Below are 21,795 nucleotides of genomic sequence, written 5' to 3' on the forward strand. Positions count from 1 at the left end.
AAACATATTTATGTTTTTATCAGGTTACCATGTGTCCTTGCACCGTTACAGAAATGTAAATTACCATTGTGTTATTAAATGTATTTCAATAATACATTCAGCACTGAATTCTGTCATCTTTTTTAATAGATTTTTTTAATGTGAATTTCTATCCACTTCTGTGATTTTAGACTCATCAGTGTGAACGGGACTTTTATTTTGGTATCTAAGAGTGACGTCATAAGGCCGCGCCGCAATCCTGCATCTGTTGTGATTCTGCTCGAGGAAGGTTTGTGTTTTAAGCGTTTAAAGTGTTTAAAGCAAAACAGAATGAATGATATATTATTAAATGTAACGCTGCATTGCTTTATCTAACATTTATCAGCGTTGTTTGAGTAAAGTAACATCATAAACTCATTTCGCTCTTTATGGTGAATCAGTTCAGTCTCTGGCGAGTGACAAGAGAACCGGAGCTTTAGACTCTCCGAGTCAATTTAATCGCAACAAATGATTCAGTGATTCAAAGCGCTGCATTTCTATTTCCATCTCGATTTCTACAAATCAGTAAGTTGAACTAATATTTTAAGGGTCTGTATAATTGTATCATTTGAATTATTTAATTAATACGTTAGTTTTGAGTGTTTTTGTCTCAGGTAATTAAGGTCCATTAACTGAGCTACTGAACTAGAGCTGATTGAGACAGATTTGTTTCTGTTAATTATTCTCATCTTAAACAGTTTTCAAACACACAGAAAAACTCCTGGTGATGTGACTGAGATCCACGTCTACATAAAGATGGCGTTTATTAAAGAGGAGAGAGAAGACGTGAAGATTGAGGAAACATTGAGAGTGAAAGATGAAGAAACTGAGGAACAAACAGAGAAAGAGGAGAGAGAAGACGTGAAGATTGAAGAAACATTGAGAGTGAAACATGAAGAAACTGAGGAACAAACAGGTTGGTTTCATTCTCAAAGCTGAACTCAGTCATTTGATCTTTATTAAAATCTCCAGCTCTACAGAAATTGAATTATATTTTTGAAGAATGTCATATAAGTGTCATTATTTAACATGGAGCGGGTCGCCTCGTGGGCAGACATGAGATCACATGACCAGACAAACACTAATGCTGCTTCAATTGAACTTGTGAAGATCTGATGTCCATTTGTTATTACAACACTACAATTAGTAAAAATAATTAAGTAATAGCGTTTTATAATTACTTGTGTGACATTAAACCCAAAATCTACTTCTATTTGAAAACCATTAATTTCTGTCATTTAATTACACTGGATAACTTGTCTGTCTATCACCAGAACAAGCTCAGTGTACAATTGAACATTGGTCTGGGGAGTCTGCTCTGTATTTTCTACTGCATAATTCAAATGACTCCGTACACAATTGGATAGTCCTTCAACCAATCAGACCACAAGAGGCGTGATCAACGGGCAACGACCCATCGCTTCTCCATCCGTCATCGTATTAAACTCGCCAATAGCGCACCAGGTGGATAATCCAGTCTGTGATTGGTTCCTGCAAAAGTGTAACAGAAGCAGTAGAAATGAATGTACAGGTTTCCAGAATAATCTAAAACACTAATGCTGCTTCAAGTGAATCTGTGAAGATCTGATGTCCATTTGTTACGACACATTAAATTAGGAAAAAATAATACAGTAATAGCCTTTTATAATTATTTATGTGATATTAAATCCCAAATCTACTTCTGATTTGAAAACCATTCATTTATGTCTCTTAATTGTACTAGATAACAGTATCTAACAAAATCTGTGTTTTGCATAAAGCAAAGCATGAAATGTGACTGATCAGCTTTACATTTGTTGTCTATATGGGATTTTTTTCTCATCCTCAAAAGCTCTCTCTGTTTCGCTAAAATGTTAGCCTGACGTTGTCATAGTCAATTCTAGTCAGAATACATATATACTGTATATGGGGCGTGTTTCAACCGAACCAGGAAAGACCTCAATTGGATAGACCTACAAACAATCAGAGCAACGGAGCGACGCATAACGTTAGTTGTCAAATGTCAACTGAACACAGTGTTGCCAAGTCTGCGCGTTGAAGCGACCCCAATTATGTGATATTTAGACCCAGGAATGTGAATTTTAGCAGGTAACCCTGCCAAACCAAGTTCTCCGTTTAGGATTAAAACAAATTCAACCCAAGCGTTCTTTGGTGACGTGGATGATTACGTTACTGTTTATCATCTGTCCATCGTCGTATAAAGCCCACCATGACAATTTGATTGGTCCGAACAGCTCTGGTTCGAGCATAGTGGCTCTACAACGAATCAAAGGCCAGACCTCAAATGTTTTGGGCGGGGCTAAGTTTGGCTGGCATCCAGGCTACTAACATGTTGTACTATAGAAGATTCATATTGCACAATGTCATTGGTGATTGAAATGGGCATTGATATGGAGATTATGCGTGTAATCTGGAGAAAAGTTAACGAGGGAAGTGTGTAAACATTTTAAGTAAGAGTCCTGCATGTGGGAGAGCGAAATGCTAGTATTTAAAGCAACACTTGAGTTACACAGTTGAATTTTAGCGTTTTCGAATTCATTTCTGCGGGTCTGGAGGTAGCACTTTTAGCTGAAATGTCAAAAAAGCAGGTAGAGATACAAGCTTAGACAGATATTATCAGGTTGACATGACAAATAAAGCTGTGAATCATCTGCCCAACTGTATTAAGATATGCCACGTGTATTCATGTTTTGGGAGAGAAGGAAGTGTAGAGTGGAACGCGTGTAGGTGAACACTGGCCGTGGGTAAGTGGTGCAGGAACCTGCCAGAAAGCTCATACGATTGGTGCTGCTTTTAAACCAACAGCCAAATCAACCACAACACCTTCAAGATCAAAATCTGCAACCTGTAAATAATAGTTTTTTGTAAATTCATCATCTGTACATCACCTAAATGATAAACGTGTAGTGATTTTACTTTCGTCCATCCAAGGACGTTAAGTAAGGTAGTGATTGGTACTCACGTCACCACTGACGTTGTGATTTTTGGATCACACGTCACTTAAGGTGTGGTTATGAGTACATCAGATGACCACCTTCCCCCTCTCTTAGTTTAGGACACTAGTCAAGTTCTTTTACCTTGGCTGCATGAGAACACTCCAAACAGGAGGCGGTTCAATCATTTTAGATTGAATGTAAAATCAGTTGGTCTTATGGAAAGATAAACCGTTGTTTCTCTGAAAATAAGGTGAAGAACCTTATTATGCATCAAACAAATAAATGAAAGATTATTTATTATTAACTAGCATCAGTAAATTAGAAAATCATATACTGATAATATACAACTATGCCATGGTTTCTGGAAAGAGGTTTGGTTAAGTGATATTTATGTTCCACTTGGTTGAGTGAGCAGTCCGATGGCGGTGACTTCATCCACTGGTTGTGCTGGGAGACAATGCAGTGGGAAAGGAGCTGTAATCCGTTTCAACAGTCTTGAACACAAAGATCTGTGGGATGCTCATCTCCTGGAGCACCAAAGGGTCCTAAAATCTGGAACACGCAGATGAGGCCCTGAAGTAGGTGCAGAAGGTCCTTGAAGTGAAGGTTTGCTCTCCGGAGCTTAACCTTGTTGTCTTCTGACTCTGTGGGTCTAACACTCCGGACATGGTCAATCCGCTTTTGTCTCTCTGGCATGGAGACTCGGGACATGCTGTAGTCGTCTCGCTGCACTAAATGTCTTTTAAAATGTGTTTGTTAATGTCTCTTTCCTCACAGGCTGGAGGCTCAGAACGTGGTCGTATCTGTTGCTGCCTCACAAGATGTAGACTCAGATCCTCTGATCTTTTGTTGTCTCTCTGGATTAACCAGAGGCACAGAATGTTACGGTGTATCTGATATGTCTCATCCTTGGTGGACTCTTGAAGGGAGACTCAGAACTTGGTGATCTGTTTGTCTCTCTCAAGGAGAAACCCTGGACTTGGTTGCTCTGTCACAGTCTCATCTTTGTGGGGAGACTCAGAACAAGGTGAGTCTGTTGAAAGGGTACCTTTATCCTTTTCCGAATAGGAGGAGATTTTAATTTGGCGCTTCTCCATTCCAGTGTTGCGATTGGCTGCTGTCATCAGAGGGCGCACAGAGTGTGGCCCACCCTTTTTCCCCTGTGGAACTCATTTGCATACTGTACACAGAAGTCTTTAAAGTGTCTTTAAAGTTTACCAATGCATTTCTCACTTTCCAAACCACCATCAGAAAACCCTTGGCAATATTCTTATCAAATAGACACCAAACGTGATGGGAAAAGATTGAACTGTTCATTAATTTGTTAATTAACAGCTTATTCTGTGTAAGATGTTGCATTACAAATAGCTGTCACTGAGAATAAGTATGAAATGGATGTTTGTAGTTTACATCAGTGTTAAGGTTTCCAAACATAGTTATGAATGGATTTGGATGGATCATTGTGGTCTTTCTTTCACTCACTGGTCACTTGAGGTCCTGTGGAATTTTTATGGCAGTCACAGACCAGGACATTAGGGATTAGTCTCTAGATTGGGTGAAGGGTAGAAACTGCCTGTGGACCAATGAGAAGTCCTTTACTTCCTGGGCTTGGTACCAGAGGTCTTCTTCTTGCCCTCCAAGAGGTGTCTGGCTTTTGTCCTAGTATCTTTATCTCGTGGCGTTGGACAGTCTGTTTGTGTTAGTCCACCAAGATCCAATCAAAATGTAGCAAACCTTTGTCCACTGTTATGGACAGAGAGTAGCCCGGCCATAAACTGGGCCCTGGAATGTGCTGTCCACTACAGTGTGATAGAAAAAAAGGTTTTATTAACTACACTAAACACTTGTAGCAAATTAGCTCTGAGGGGAAATATTAATAATTATTCATAACTCATTATGATTATTCATTCACCTTTAGGGGACTTAAGAGGAATAAAGCCCCCGGCCCAGACAACATCAGCCCCACCGTTCTTTACCACTGTGCTGCAGAACTGGCTGGAGTCTTCACCAGCATTTTCAATAACTCCCTCTGTGAAAACTCAGTACCCAAGTGCTTTAAAGAATCCATTATCATCCCGGTTCCCAAGACCAAGACCATCTCTTGCCTCAATGATTACAGACCTATTGCCTTGACATCAGCAGTCATGAAATCATTTGAGCGCATCATACTCAAACACCTAAAAAGCGTCACCACCCCCCTAATGGACCCCTTCCAATTTGCATACAGAGCCAACAGGTCAGCTGAGGATACCGTCAACTTGGCAATACATCACATACTGAACCACCTTGAGTCCGCAAACACATATGCCCGCATCCTGTTTATGGATTTCAGTTCTGCATTCAATACAATAAACCCTGCCAAACTGTTTAATATATTACTGGACATGAATATCGACCCATGCATCTGTCACTGGATTCACAGTTTTCTCTGTAATAGGCAACAGAAGGTAAAGATTAAAAATAATACATCCTCCCCTCTGTTCCTCAGCACAGGCGCACCACAAGGCTGTGTTCTCTCACCCTGGCTATTTTCTCTCTACACAAACCACCTTACATCACACCACAATTCTGTCAGCCTATACAAATATGCGGACGATACAACTATCGTAGGATTCATTACCAACAACCAAGAAACCGAATACCGCGCACAGATCAATCAAACAGTGACCTGGTGCATAGACCACGATCTCTTACTCAACACATCAAAAACAAAAGAACTCATCATCGACCTAAGATATCGGCCATCCCCCAAAACTCCTGTGCTCATTGACGGTGAACCTATCTCCATCACTGACACATTCAAATTCCTTGGAATCCATATCAGCAATAACCTCAAATGGAAAATCAATTCAGATCATATCTACAAAAAAGCCCAGCAAAGACTTTTCCATCTCCGATAGCTTAAGAGGTTTAGAGTAAGGTTTCATCTCCTGCTCCGCTTCTACACGGCCATCGTTGAGAGCATCCTCACCACATCCATCACAGTTTGGTTTGGCAGTCTAGACACACTTTCCCAGAAAAAATTACAGCGCATCATCAACAGAGCATCCAAAGTTATTGGTTCACCTCTACCATCACTTGAATCACTCTACCACAAACGGACACTACGCAGAGCCCACAAGATAATTTCAGACATCAACCACCCAGCACACTACGCCTTCCAGTTACTGCCCTCTAGAAGGCGTTACAGGACAATCGCCGCCAGAACAACTCGCTTTAAAAACAGTTTCATCCCCAGAGCAATAAGCATACTGAACTCTGAACACTGAGTACTGTGGAGTAGGCATGACCACCCTATTTGTTACTGTTTAATGTAATGTTGGAACCTGTACATAGAGCTGTACTGAAAACAAATTCCACCAGCCTGGCTGTGTGGTCATTAAATAAAGAATAAGAATAAGAATTATGATTAATTATGAATATTTTAATCTGTTAAATAGATTAACTTGATGTAGCTACATTAACATTACAATCATTCAATCAGGTCATCCTATGGACGTTCAGTATGGATTATTAATTAATTCTTAGAAAAGGATATTTTTCATGGCCACAGAAAAATATTTTTTTCTTTGAATTTACCTAAGCGCTTAGAGCGCATAGCAAGATCGATCATTTAAGGGACAATATGTTTGCAGGCACGGAGTCAGGACCAAACATATATTGTGCACAAACTTTAATAACTAAATCACGGAACAAGACTAAAACTAACAGAAGAGATACATACACAATACATACATGACAAGAGGTAAGGTTAAAGTGGTTGGAGGGAAAAGGGTCAGAACAGATGGATGTTATACAGAGAGTCTAAACCTGGGAGAACCACCACTGATAAACTTTACAGTTTTATTAACTAAACAGCAACTTGTATTTCTTAGTACATTACTTGCATTTGCCTGGGAAGGCGTCCAGATATACGGTCGCAGGAGAAAGTCTTAATGGTTCCGTCCAATGGTTTTGCAGTTGCGATCGATTCCTTCCGTGATGAGCGAAGGAACGACGGTGAACTTGCTTGCTTTGACTCCGTCGAGGAAGTAGCACAAGCTGTGAGTTGGGCCTGCTGGACCAATTGGCTCTGTAGTGGCATCTGGTTTCCTGTCCCACACACACACACACACACACGTGAGGCTGTGTGTGGAGGCCTTATCTGGCCGGTAGGCAGGCTGGTTGAGATGAGGTGTTGTTTCAGCCAGGAAGAAGAGAAGAGTGGGCGGAGAGAGTGCATCGCTCCTTAAAAGGTCTGCAGGAGGTCATCACCTCCTGAGGTAGACTTGACCAATGAGATTGTTGGGATTTCCAAGTGGAAAATTTGTCTGGAGATTTTATGGCTCTTTGTTTCAAGCATGAAATCAAAGGTTCTGTGCCCATTTAAACTCTAATTAATGCAACAAACACATATTGCCTCCTATGAGGACGTGACATGCATGAAAGTCGTGAAGCGAGCATTAATTTGATAGGAGACACAACATATATGAGGTTACATGAAATAGTAAGTTGTTCATAAGACATGCATAAACGACATACAATACCATGGACACATTACAAGACAGTTATATCTGTACATACAATCAGTGGTTAAAGTGGGATTTGGCAGGTGGGGGAACCCTCAAATTTTGTGTAGGTACAACAAGGTTAAATGACCAACCGTGGGACAACATATTGAGTATCGTGGTTTAGCAAATCACTGTGGCACCAAGTATCACAATACTTATTTACTTGATATTTAAAAAAAAAAAAAAAGGTCCATCTACAGGCCTGGATTAAGAACATGTAAACCCAAGAGCCACCATATAGTAGCCGATTTTGGTGCCACACTGCTTTCTACCACATAATTAATTAGTATTTTAAAAATAAATAAAAAATCTTCAAAGCACAGAGATACAATGAGTATATATAGTGTCTGAATATTCAGTTTTAATATTAAGTATGTCTATATATAAATATGCCAGGCAGGCACAACACATTAGCAGCTTAAATGCATTTAACAGGAACCAAAAAGCGCAAACACATTACCCCCATCCTCGCTTCACTGCACTGGCTTCCGGTTCGATTTAGAATTGATTTTAAGATTTTATTGTTTGTTTTTAAAGCTTTGCATGGACTAGCCCCACAGTATATCACGGGCCTCATCCAAATTTATACACCGTTGCGTTCACTGAGGTCTGAGGGCCAGCTACAGCTTTTGGTTCCTAAGACCAGACTTAAAACCAGGGGGGACCGGGCTTTCGCAGTGATTGGCCCCAGATTGTGGAACGCTCTGCCTCCCATGGTCAGAAAGGCTCCCACAGTTGAATGTTTTAAGTTTCGTCTTAAGACCCATTTTCTATTCCTTGGCTTTCAACTACATGTGAGTTGGGTGGTCCTGTGTCTTATTGATTTTATATATTTTTTGTGTATTTTTCTTGTATTGCTAATATTTTTATGTGCAGCACTTTGGAAACTGATTGTTGTTTGTTAAATGTGCTATATAAATAAAGTGGATTGGATTGGACTCCAGATATTAGGTCAAAGCAAACAGAAACTGCAACAACTTTTGAGCATGCAAATAAAGAGTTTTAAAGCCAGTGAGGTCCCACATATGAGGTAGTTTGGGGGGCCTGGACCCACAATAAAGTGAACCCACAGTGTGAACCCACACTGAATGTGCATTTTAAGATGTTTGAAGGCTAAAAAAATAAATAGCTTTAAAAACTAATGTTAGTGGGCAGTAGATTGTCTCTCATTTCTATCACTCTCCTCATTTCCATCACTCTTTCACTCTTTCTTTTTATCTCAGTCTCCTCCTTTTGCCCTGTCTCTTCACCTCCTAAAGCTGAGCTTTGACTGATAGTCTTTCCATTTTCGTCTGTGTCAGTGAAGAAAGTAAACATAGGGTCAACTTATAATTAGCCTCTTAGACAAGTTAATTCACTGAAGGCTAACATATACACTAGGTATATACGTTTAATAAATTAATTCACAATATACACACATTCATTTTATGCCTAATCTGATGAAATCAGCTTCGTTAATGTCCTTTTTTTAATTCAATATGGCGAAATTAGACAAAATTGTATTAGTTTCTGTCCTAAAACAGCTGTCAAATATGAAATGAAATTTTAGTTTTTACATCTCGCACCGTGTAAAATTCAAAAAGTGCTCAGTGTCTGTGAACATAAAGCTCGCCTACTTTAATTTGATGTCATCTCAAATATTTTGACATTGACGAGCGGTGACAGACCGCAGGCAGCTCAGATGAGAAGATATACTTGCAGCATTAAAGTGTAGCCTATAGTTTACCTCTTCTGGTAAGCACTTTAGTTTACATGGTCGGAGCTAGAGGTCTGGTTCAGCTTGTTTTGCCACAGAATTGTGGATATCGCCTGTGCGTGAGATGATTCAGCTGCTCATCTCGCGCTGCGACTGCTGGATCTATTTATTCATTCATTTATCTGAGGTGCCGGAATGTAGTTCCGGACCATTCCGACCCACTTTAACCCCTGCATACAATGTCCTGGGATGTATATATGTACAGGGCTGGATTAACATAAGGGCTAGCTGGGGCTGAATCCCCAGGGCCTGAGCACAGAGGGGGCCCGTGATTGGCCGAGGAAATGATTGACAGTCGATCGGGAGAACATAAACTTTTCCTGGAGCGCCGCTCGCCAAACCCCACCACGCCCCCACATATTAAGCGCTGTTATTTACTCGAGTGCTGCAAATGCATGGGATTGGGAACAAGCATCAAAAGCCAGGTGAAGAAACGGCATTACCTGATTAAACCGCGAGCGCATCCAACAGACTCGAAGCGCGAGAGCAGCTGATGAACTCCACTCGTTCTGCGATTTTGCCGCTCAATTGAAGTGATAATGAGTTACGAGCACCAGGCAGTCACTTTATCCATTTGAATTTGATACAAGCGGAACTTCATGTGTACAGTAAAGGCTCTGTGGAGAAACTAGCTGAACAAGACTGAATAGCTCCGACCATGTGTACAGTAAAGGCTCTGTGGAGGAACTAGCTGAACAAGACTGAATAGCTCCGACCATGTAAACTGAAGTGTTGAGGTAAACTAGGCTGCCTACTAGGGGTGCCACCTTCAGTGTGGCAAAATAAGGGACACCCATTCACGACACGTCAACCCCAACGGAAAAAAATAGCCTAAAAAACAATTGCATAAAGGACAGAAATAAAGAATACGTCATGAAATGATTATTTCAATCTTAACAACTTGACAGCTCAATAATAAACCATAAGAAAACATAAGATCAAGTACGTGAACTTGCAACAGAACACATGCATGCTATATTATTTTACATTTGATTATTTTATTTAATTCTAAAGAACTCTTAGCCTATTTGGTGCACTTATGACGCCTCATGATGTCCAAACTAGAGGTCTTCACGGAGCCCCCGAGACCCGTGGACCCGGGACCCGACCCGGGACCCGTACGGGTTCGGGTCTATATTTTAAATGATCAGCCGGGTCCGGGTCGGGTCCCAATCTATTACTACGGGTCCCGGGTCTGTTTAACATTGTGTGCAATACCCGAGTCGATCCGGACTCGGAGAACACCTGCCCGTGATCAGAGTCAGTCAGCACTGCTTGTGTGTTTTTTGTAACTTGCAACTGTAAAATTAGGATAAGAAAAGTGTGAGCCGGGAAATAAGGTTTAAAAAAAAGAAAGAAGAAAAACACGAGCGATCTCTCTCTTGCTCGCTCGCCTCACGCGCTCGCTCTCTCTCTCTCTCTCTCGCTCTCTCTGCAAGCGCACGGTAATAATAATGGTTACCTTCATGAGTGATGTGTGAAAAAAGCTAAAAAACAATGAATATAAAGAAGTTAAACCCACGGGCACCTCTTCTGTCCGGGCATCCTTCATGCATATTGTGGACAAACATGAGAAAAAAGTAAGTGCTGTCTACGTGTGACGCACTGTTGAAGTTTGATTTGAAATTATATTTAAATAATATATTTAAAATCAGCAACAAAATCTCAGTAGAACTGTCACAAATGTTTTCTATGATGCTCAAATTGCGTAAAAAAGCTCATATTTCAGGTTGCTCCAGCCACCGCGCATGTGCAGTATCAAGTCCGTGTCATTTCTATGGCAACCCGAGCTTCCGCTGTGATTGACTTTAATAATAATATGAATTAACCGTCTTATTTCTTAAAGTTTTGGTGGTCAGGCTCGGCTCACAGAGATTATAGCAAATAAATAATGCGGACGTCAGCGGCCACCGAACGAGCAATCGTTATTATAGTTCAAAAAGGCAAACAGTCAAAGTTATTATGCGAGTTAACTCGAGTCGAAATGCAAATCTGCAAAGACGCATTTGTCATCCGTCACCGTGACATAAAGTGGACTTTTAAAGCTGAAATGATGAGTGAATTAAGCATGCTTGGAATAACAAGAGAGGAATAACATGGATTTAACTTTTTGGCAAGGATGTAATGAATCACAAGTAACGTTACAAGGAAGGGAGACGACGGCTAGGTAAGACAAAAAGTTATATTTTTCACAACTTGTTTATTGACTTGTTAATATCAGTTATTGTGGAATATGTGACAAACGGGTCCAGTCGGGTCTGTGTCTTCACGCCGGGTTCGGTTCCAGCTTTTAAATAATAGACGGGTCCAGGTCGGTTCCGGGTACTACGTTTTTGGCATTTCTCGGATCTTCACGGGTCCGGGTCCAGCTTTTGAAATAATAGACGGGTCCGGGTCGGTTCCGTTAAGCACATTACGGGTCTCTTCGGGTTCGGGTATGAATTTTTGGACCCGTGAAGACCTCTAGTCCAAACCTGTATGAGTTTCTTTGTTCTGCTGTACACAAAAGAAGATATTTTGAAGAATGTTTGTAACCAGGCTGCTTTGGGGGCACCATTGACTTCCACAGTAATCTTACTATGTGTTCAACATAACAAAGAAATGTATACATGTTTGGAACAACTTGAGGGTGAATAAATGATGACAGAATTTTCATTTTTGGGTGAACTGTCCCTTTAAGCCGTCATTCTGAACCAGTAGGCCTAATCACTTTTTTGAATTTTAAAAATGTTTATTTTCTTTGAATAATTTACTTAAATTATGACTATATTATCGTGTAATTATTTGTCCCATTTTTATCTAAATATTTTTTAAATGTCATAAACTTTATAAGACAGGATTATTTATTATGTATGATATAGCCTAGCTAAATTATAAATTAATAATAATCTATAGGCTATAATCTATTAATTAACCTGTCTAAAAAATAATAATTCTGTCTGCCAAGCTCTGATAATGTATTGGAATATTATATTAATATATTATCCATTAAAAAAAACTATAGGCCTAGCTTTAGAAGCACGGATGTGTGTGTCACATAGACCGGTCTGTCACCAAAGTCAGTCAGTCTGAGACACTGAAATGCTTCTCATAAAGTGTGCAGTTGGCCTGAGGTTCATCATGAGTTACTGGACAGACCCATTGATACCTTTTTGATATTCAGCTCTATATCTGGAGATCCTCTTGCGTTCAAACGGTGGACGCGACGCGAGCTCGACATGTTTTTTAAAAAACCGCGCAAGTTTTCAGGCACACTCTGGCACAGCTCGTGTTCTCGAGACAAAGCCCGCAATCACGCACAAATGAGCTCCTGTACTACTTATTGTGAAATTGATTTCTTTATATTTGCTATCAGTATTCTCCACACTGCAAAATCCTTGTGTGTTTATTGAACTATGTGTGGACCTGTGTAAAATACGGGACAAATCGCGTCCCGTATTGGTTTGATACGGAACGCATCATTTTGCTTGTAAATACGGGACGATTCCGTATTTTACGGGACGGATGGCAACCCTACTGCCTACACGATGGCCGTAGCCAGATATGAGGTCTGGACCTCTTTATTTTTCCAAGGTGTACATAATACATTAGTCATTTAGTAGACACATTTATGCAAAGTGACTTTAAAATGAAAGCAATAGAAGCAACTAGAACAGTCAAGGGCAACAAAGTGTTAATATGTGTTAAATGTTGCGAAGTAATTGCCTAATAGAGTATTAACACTACTTTAGTGCTGCAAGGATATCTTCTTGTCTGAGCTGCCCTGCCTGCGGTCGGTCACCGTCACAGCTCATCAATATCAAAATATGAGATGACCAATCAAATTAAAGTATGCATGCTTTATTCGCAGAAGCTTCTGTGCGAGTAAAACGCTCCAGTAAACGGTGCGAGATGCAAGTAGCCAAACTAAACATTTCATATTTGACAGCTGTTTTAAAGGTCCCATGGCATGGCATTTTTCTATTATTTTATAATGTTTCCTGAGGTGTACTTATATTGTTAGTATGATTTTTACATCATAAAATGTCATAATTTAGAAATAAAAGGCATTTTTTCAATACTGATGTTTTCCCTGTGGCTGAATGCCCTGTTTCAAGAGGCGTGTCTGCTGTGAGACTTCAGTAAAAACGCCCACTATTGTGATTGGCTGACATCTTTGCATTTGAAATGAACGGAGGGGGCGTGGTTTAACAAGGTCTACCAGGCACGAGCAGGAACGAGCTGCTGCCAGAGAGACGGATGGACCGGAGTTCACTTCTCATCAGTTCTCTCAGCACGTCTCAGTTCAATGACCTGTTGTAGTTACTAGAATATACTTCAGGTTATTAGTTTATTTCTAGTCGGAGGGACTGTCACTCATGTCAGAAAGTTAGTAACTTTAGTAAATTATGGATCAGCGCTGACTGGAGACGCGAATCGTTTAGAACGATTCAGTCCAATTTGGTGAACTGATTCGGTTCACTAAAAAGAACCAGTTCAAAAGAATGATTAGTTCGCGAATCGGACATCACTAATGTACCAGAGACGGAGCTCAGCGATTGCAGACAAAGTTATTTATAGTAACTACTGAGTTGTGAGAGAGCTGTTAGCGCAAGTTTATTGTGTTTGTATCTGAGAGTTCTGAATAAACACGAGTCCCAGTCATGCCGAGTCCGTCTTCAGCCCGTCTTCTCTGGTCAGCCTGAGCTTCTGCGTGCGTGAGGTTTATCTCTAAAGATGTGACTCTGCCGATGTTGAGCAGAAACTCATGACTGTATGCATATTGTAAAACAGATAGACGCTACGAGGACGCACAAAAACACTGACTCACAAGATAGAAAACATGAAAACACCGTTCTGTCAGGAGAGAGAGAAGCCGCAGTGTGTGCACGAATAATAAATAATTGGCTACACATAAGAAATCACTGATCACAGATCAGAAGGAACTGAAAAAAGACTTCTGTTTTCATTTGTACATCCAAACACTGAGCAACTGGCATGCCTCGCTCGTTTAAAAGCCATGATCAGTCGAGGACAAACAAATATGACGCTCGCTTGGGCGTGCCTGATTCTCTGGGCGGAGGAAAGGGAGGGAACCGTTCCTGTTTTGACTTCATAACAGGAGACTTCAGGATTGGCTAGTCTGGCCTGTCATTTTCTCAAAGGCAGAGAAAGACAGCCAGAACTCGGTTTACACCGATCAACATTTCTATCCACTTGGGGACAATATTCAGGCTAGGGGAACTCATATTAATGTTGAAAAACCTCATAAAATGAAAATTTCATGCCATGGGACCTTTTAATATATAAAATGTTAAACAATGAAAAGACTATCAACCAGAGCTCAGCTTTAGGAGGGGAAGAGACAGGGCAAGAGAAGGAGACAAAAAGAAAGCGTGATGTAAATGAGGAGGCTTATATAAATGAGAGAATGATGAAAAAAGGAGAGAGGAGGTATGACAGATAATCTACTGCACACTAACATATAGAAGTATATACTTATATTATAGAAGTATCGGATCGGGACTCGGTATCGGTAGATACTTAAAGGGTTAGTTCACCCAAAAATGAAAATTCTGTCATTAATTACTCACCCTCATGTCGTTGGACACCCGTAAGACCTCCGTTCATATTCGGAACACAAATGAAGATATTTTAGTTGAAAGCTGATGGCTGAGAAAGGCTTCACACAGGCCTCCATTGGCATTCAGTACATTGACACTTCCAAGATCCATGAAAGGCACTTAAAACGTCGTTACAAAGTCTATCTCACCACAGTGGCTCTACAATAATCATACAATGCGACGACAATAGTTTTTGTGCGCAAAAAAAAATCAAAATAACACCTTTATCCAACTTGTTCTCGACTTCCGTGTGCGCCTCCACGACGCATGCGCGAGAATATGACGCAGATCCGGCGTTCGGACATATGACCCAGAAGCGATTTGTTTACGAGCAGAGGAAGACGCGCGTGTCTAAGCTGTTGGATTCTACATTGATCGTGCTTTAGGTCTCGGCGTAGTGCTCAAAATGGAGCTTAAGTGTGTATTTCATCGATTCCCGAACACCGGCGCTACGTCATATTCTCGCGCATGCGTCGTGGAGGCGCACACGGAAGACAAGAACAAGTTGGATAAAGGTGTTATTTTGATTTTTTTTTGCGCACAAAAACTATTGTCGTCGCATTGTATGATTATTGTAGAGCCACTGTGGTGAGATAGACTTTGTAACGACGTTTTAAGTGCCTTTCATGGATCTTGGAAGTGTCAATGTACTGAATGCCAATGGAGGCCTGTGTGAAGCCTTTCTCAGCCATCAGCTTTCAACTAAAATATCTTCATTTGTGTTCCGAATATGAACGGAGGTCTTACGGGTGTCCAACGACATGAGGGTGAGTAATTAATGACAGAATTTTCATTTTTGGGTGAACTAACCCTTTAAAATCAAATGACTCGGACTCAAGGGCAAAAAAACTTGATCAGGACATCCCTAATGTGAACAGAGGAAATTGGTGATACTTAATGTATCAAATAATAAAAAGACAAAGTCTGATACTGGCATGTCTCAAGAGTTGAAAGAGTGTCCTAATACTAGTTCTTGAGGCTTCAGGTGATCTTTGCTGAAGTTGTGTTGATGAGAGCGAGAGAGGTTGATGGGTTGATGTAGAAGGTCTTTGATGATTAAGGCCCTTTCCACACGAACACAGGTATTTTCAAAACTGCAGATTTTTAATTGCGGTTTGGCCGTTTTCCCACATGCAAACACAGTATTCGGTCACTGAAACCAAACTTTTTTGAACACTTCCAGGGTGAACATTTTCAGAAACTCCGGTTGCAGTGTTGTAGTGTGGACAGTGAAACTGGAGATTTTGGCTTGTTGTGTCAGAATCAGAACCAGCCATAACCCTTTTTCCAGGCTTCTGATTGGCCAACATGGCTTTATGGTTAGGGTTGTATTGCCACCTGTTGGTTTGGCATGCTCTTGATGGCTTCATAGTGTGTATTTGAGTTTTCATGTGGACGCAACTTTTTTTTTTTTTTAAACAGAGGAAATACTCATGTGTGGACTAGATCTTAAAAGACAAGGCCACAGCCTGACACAAACTTAGGGGTTCTTCGAAGACTTCTAGCTCAGCATCTTCATCATAATTTCTCCCCTGAATTCCCAAAAGCTTTTTAAAGGCCCACTGAAATCAAACTTGAAGAGTTTTAGCTTTTAGTATGACTATGCTAGCCTTAAGGTTAGGAATAAGCTGGTGTGTTCCAAAACAATGACAACTTTTTCATTTAGGAGATATAAGCATTCAAAACTTAGTCACTCACTTCCGTTAAAATGAATCACAGATTTTGATGACATCATCGCAGACTTCACCTTCTCATCAAATCTTCTGTCCAATCAAATGCTCTCTAGAGTCTGAAGCGCCCCCCTGCATTATAAATAGACGCTGAAGCTGCATTTGAAATCGGTCAGCTGTTCACACTAGGGATGTCCCGATCCGATCACGTGATTGGAAATCGGGCCCGATCACGTGGTTTCAGACTCGATCGGAATCGGACGTTACCTCCTGATCAGGACTCGGATATATGTATATATATTCTCATTATTTTTTAACACATCTATAGTTATGCGGTAGCACAGAGTTAGACCCTTTTGACTCCACACAGAAACAGCAACGCGTGCGGCATGACGTCACTTTGTTGCAGAGACGCTATTGGTTAAATAAGGTGAATTAAATAACATATAAGGAACATCCTGGATCTGTTTTTTCGCTTTTCTTTATTCTTTTTTTATGTAATATAGAAGTATCGGAATCGGGACTCGGTATCTGTAGATACTCAAAATCAAATGACTCGGACTCGAGGGCAAAAAAACTTGATCGGGACAATCCCTAGTTCACACATTTACTAATTTCTACTTGGTGAAAGGCACATAGCGAACGATTCAGACGGTGTAAATAAGCTTTCACTTAAGGCGAATGAAGTCTGGTTAGTTTCTCGTTACTTTCACGCGCAACGCCGCAGCGCGCACACATAGTCTAGACCAGAGCCGTTGACTGGAGACACGAGAGCGCAGCGCGGATCATATGCACGAGTCGGCTCAGACAACCAAACATATCGGACCCATTTAAATTCTGCACGGAATGCTGTGTTTCAAAGCGATATGGAAGAGATTATGATGATAAACGGTTAGAGATTAGGAGGAAACTGGCTTTACCAAACAGAAAGGCTCTAGTCAAACTGTGGTATTAATGAAACTCTATTGGCTGTTTCAAAAAAGGGGAGGAGCTGTTAACAGCTGGAGCGTATTCAGGGGAAATTACGTCAACACATTGAATAATGCTGCGTGTTTCAAGGCACTTCAGGGGGCCTTTAAGAGTGATGATGTTAGGCGGTGATGAGGAAATGAGGAGTTATACTTTTGGAAGGAAAGTTTGCAATCCTTTGTCTTCTATTGGGTGTTTTGCATAGAGGGAAGAACTTCCGAGAATCTTACTGTATAAGAGTAATTCATAACAGAGTTGGTGAAATGTAATGGAAGTGAACATACAGAATATCATAGATACTAAACATGTTAAACATGTAAACTTTGTTAGTTACACTTAGTAATTCTAAAACATTTCAGAAGAGTTTGAATTAATCCATAGGCAAAAACAATACAAAAGGAAAATCTAGAGGTGGGAAACTTGGATTCATGTCTCCATTTCTCAAGTGTTTTTGTCTGTTTCAAAGTGAAGTGGGAGTGCAACTCTCTACAATTCCTTTAGCTCATAGAACTTTAGGTCTTGTACTGCTGATGTGTTTTTGCTGCTATGGTAACCAGTACCTGGTTCGGGTTTTCAGTTTGGGGATTACAGAGTTGAAGAACTCTAACTCTTAGGCTACGTTCAGACTGTCAGTCCAAATTCGTTTTTTGTGCTGACCCGATTAACACAGGCAGCAAATGTTGTCCTGTGCATTTTTCTCTGAAAATCTTAAAATGGGTTGAAGTATAAATTTAAGAGGTTGATGTTATGGCACATTCACAAATGAAGAGAGTCATTTTTAATGGAGATGGGATTTTTATTTTCCCCAATTAAGGCCAAGGGCTTAACAAAATACATTTTAAAGACATAACAAGTAACAAAACAAAACAAAAAAGACATGAGAGTAAAAAAAAAAAAAAACAATAGAAAAAAATTGGGGGAAAAAAACTTGAGGCGACTTTCAAAAGTACAATGAACAAAATTGGCTTCTTGCCAGCCAGCAACCATGTTACTCAAGCATCCAAGGGTTTTTACAGACATCTGTTTGCTTAGTCTCTCTCCCCCCAACACTAAACAGCCTTCTTTTTCCACATTACCTGAAAACAGCAATTGCTAAAAATAGCAATTTAGTAAATCTGAAGATTTAACCCACATAAAGTGACACACACATTTTACCAGCTTCAAAAGATCATAATTGCAGCAAAGAAAAACAACAACAAAGACCAGATTTATAACACAAATACTCACAGGTACTAGTGGGCGTGCTCCAGTAGTGAGACCTACACATTCAACCACAAAGAAGTGATGACGGTAAAACAATGCCAACGTGTTCCCAGCTTTGTGTGAAATAAATGGAACTTTACAGCACAAAAATGGTATGTGGAGGGGTTATTTCAACAGATGTAAGAATCCACTTCTTACACTGCTAAATGGAAGATGTAACTCATAGATGGGTGTAACATTTATCTATCTATTTAACCGGTGCACTGAATCAAATAAATGCATATCTGTACGTGTACAATTAAATGAATATTGTGTATACATCAGTTCTGATCAATTTCCATTTATAGAATGTAGGAATGACGACACATAGTAAACATAAAACATTTTTCATGGTATTAGAAACTCATAGTCCAATGGGAGAAATGTCTGCCGTAACGAAGAGTAAACCGGCCTAATACAAATGGTTTAATTACATTTTAATTGTAAATTATTTAACAATCAGTGATTTTAAGAATAATAATAATAATTTGTTACATTTATATAGCGCTTTTCTAAGTACTCAGAACGGTTTACATATAGAAGGGGGGGGGGGGGGGTCTCCTCAACCACCACCAATGTGTAGCACCCCCTGGATGATGAGACAGCAGCCATATTGAGCCAGAATGCCCACCACACACCAGCTGATTGGTGGAGAGGCGATAGACCGATGAAGCCAATCTGTTAATGGGCATGATTAGGAGGCCATGATGGACAGGGGCCAATGGGTAAATTTGGCCAGGATGCCGGGGTTACACCCCTACTCTTTTACCGAAGAACATCCTGGGTTTTTAATGACCACAGAGAGTCAGGACCTCGGTTTAACGTCTCATCCGAAGGATCCATTTCAATCAATTTTTTTCCTTCAGAAATTGTGTTGTGTATTTGTATCAGAAATGTTGTTGCGTATTAAAATTTTACTGGTAATCAAATGAAGACATAAAACATTCATTTAAATTATCTTTTAATCATATGAAATTAGACATAATCAAAACATATGTTAAAACATCATGCAGGTAACATTTTATTTGTCTTTTTTTCCTTAGACCTGATGTCACTGAAAAAGGAGAGTCTAGATCTGAATGAATTAAAAGAGAAAGATCAATATGAGAATCATGATTTCATAACAGAAGACACATCTTTTAGTTGCTCACAGACTGAAAAGAGTTCCTCACGAGAAAAAGCTCAAACTACAGAAACTTATTTCCCCTGCCAACAGTGTGTAAAGAGTTTCAGCCGAAAAGGAAACCTTAAAGTCCACATGAGAATTCACACTGGAGAGAAACTCTTCACCTGCCCTCAGTGTGGAAAGAGTTTCATTCATAAAGGAAACTTTAATAGACACTTAAGAACTCATGCTGGAGAGAAGCCTTACACCTGCCCTCAGTGTGGAAAGAGTTTCACTGATAAAGGAAACTTTAATAGACACTTGAGAACTCACGCTGGAGAGAAGCCTTACACCTGCAGACAGTGTGGAAAGAGTTTTGAACGACATGGAAACCTTAAAGTCCACATGAGAATTCACACTGGAGAGAAGCCTTACACCTGCCCTCAGTGTTGGAAGAGTTTCAATCAAAAAGGACACTTTAAAGACCATTTAAGAATTCACACTGGAGAGAAGCCTTACACATGCCAACAGTGTGGAAAGAGTTTCACTGATAAAGGAAACTTTAATAGACACTTAAGAACTCATGCTGGAGAGAAGCCTTACACCTGCAGACAGTGTCGAAAGAGTTTTGTACAACATGAAAATCTTAAACTCCACATGACAGTTCACTCTTGAGAGAAACCCTACACGTGCCCTCAGAGTTGGAAGAGTTTCAATCAAAAAGGACACTTTAAAGACCATTTAAGAATTCACACTGGAGAGAAGCCTTACATCTGCCAACAGTGTGGAAAAGATTTCATCAAAAAAGGAAGTCTTGAATGCCACATGAGAACTTACACTGGAGAGAAGCCGTTCATTTGTGATATCTGTGGAGAGAGTTTCAGATATAAAGCCACCTTTAAGAACCACATGAGCATTCACTTATGAGAGAACGGTTTTATGTCATCAGTGTGGAATGAGTTGCAGACAGAAAAACCTTTGGTTTATGTAATAACTCGTACGAGAGAGAATCATTTCATGTGGCATCACTGGCCAACCTTGAGATTAACATAAGAGTTTAGATTATAGAGAGGCCTTTCACCAGCCCTCAAGGCCCTGAAATACGGCAAAGTTAGTTTTGTTATATTTTATCTGTCTTTGCTTAAGGGTTAGCGCACAGGTGAATATCCCGTGTGGCAGTTAAATGAATGTAAATTTGTGCTGTCTATTTTTCCTTTCAGTAGCAAAATAAATACGGTGAGAAAACGACTCGGGTTATGACTATAACTCTTGTTCCCTGAGAAAGGGAACGCGCACTGCATCGGAACGACGAATTTGGAGATGCTCCCTAAGCAACAGCATATCTGAAGTCTGAATGAAACTATTCCAATCCTGATTGTTGTTGCGTCATGATGTAGAATGTGACGGCATATCCGGAAGCTACATAAGGGGGGCGAGCGCATAGTAATGGCAATTATCGCGATGAAGCAAGCGCTCCAGGGTGATCAGGTGTGGCAACGAGACGCAGTGCTCGTTCCCTTTCTCAGGGAACAAGGGATATAGACATAACCCGAGCCTTTCCCTTTCGAGGGAACTCGCACTGCATCAGAATGACGAATTTGAGGAACAAGTACCCACTAGGCCACACCGAGGGTCGCGCCTGGCCTAGTGTGAAGCTGGAGACCAGGCACAACTAGGACTGGAGCACCCTAGCGCCGGGCGTTGTAGGGAGGTGCAAGCTGTAAAATCTTATAAAAGTGTGCGGGCCCCTAGTGGAATGGGCCCTCACGGCCATTGGTGAAGGCAAATTGTGCACCTGATAAGCCGTGGCTATAGCCTGGACAATCCAGTTGCTGATTGTCTGAGTAGAAGCACACTAACAGCGGTTCTGATTTCCTCCACTGCGCAGACTTCTCCAAATATAGTTTTAAAGCTCTGACCGGGCAGAGCAGGTGAAGATGGAAAGC

The 21,795-nt window shown here is 40.5% G+C and overlaps 1 protein-coding gene across 1 annotated transcript; it reads left to right on the plus strand.

Annotated features, from left to right (window-relative positions):
* Positions 1-203: 203 nt before the first annotated feature.
* LOC307138438 (uncharacterized protein) lies at positions 204-21,090 on the plus strand. The gene is made up of 3 exons (XM_079836736.1): positions 204-268; positions 717-934; positions 19,788-21,090. The coding sequence occupies exons 2-3, from the start codon at positions 775-777 to the stop codon at positions 20,522-20,524; spliced, it is 897 nt and encodes a 298-aa protein (XP_079692862.1). The 5' UTR covers positions 204-268; positions 717-774; the 3' UTR covers positions 20,525-21,090.
* The last annotated feature ends 705 nt before the right edge of the window (positions 21,091-21,795 follow it).

The sequence above is a fragment of the Gobio gobio genome, assembly GCF_949357685.1.
Source record: "Gobio gobio genome assembly, chromosome: 1".
Classification (NCBI taxonomy): Eukaryota; Metazoa; Chordata; class Actinopteri; order Cypriniformes; family Gobionidae; genus Gobio; species Gobio gobio.

Excerpts from the sequence above, each read along its gene's own strand:
- LOC307138438 (XM_079836736.1), top strand. The coding sequence starts at position 775 with ATGGCGTTTATTAAAGAGGAGAGAGAAGACGTGAAGATTGAGGAAACA. Across the intron at positions 935-19,787 it reads AGAAACTGAGGAACAAACAG|ACCTGATGTCACTGAAAAAG; the intron begins GTTGGTTTCATT and ends TTTTTTCCTTAG.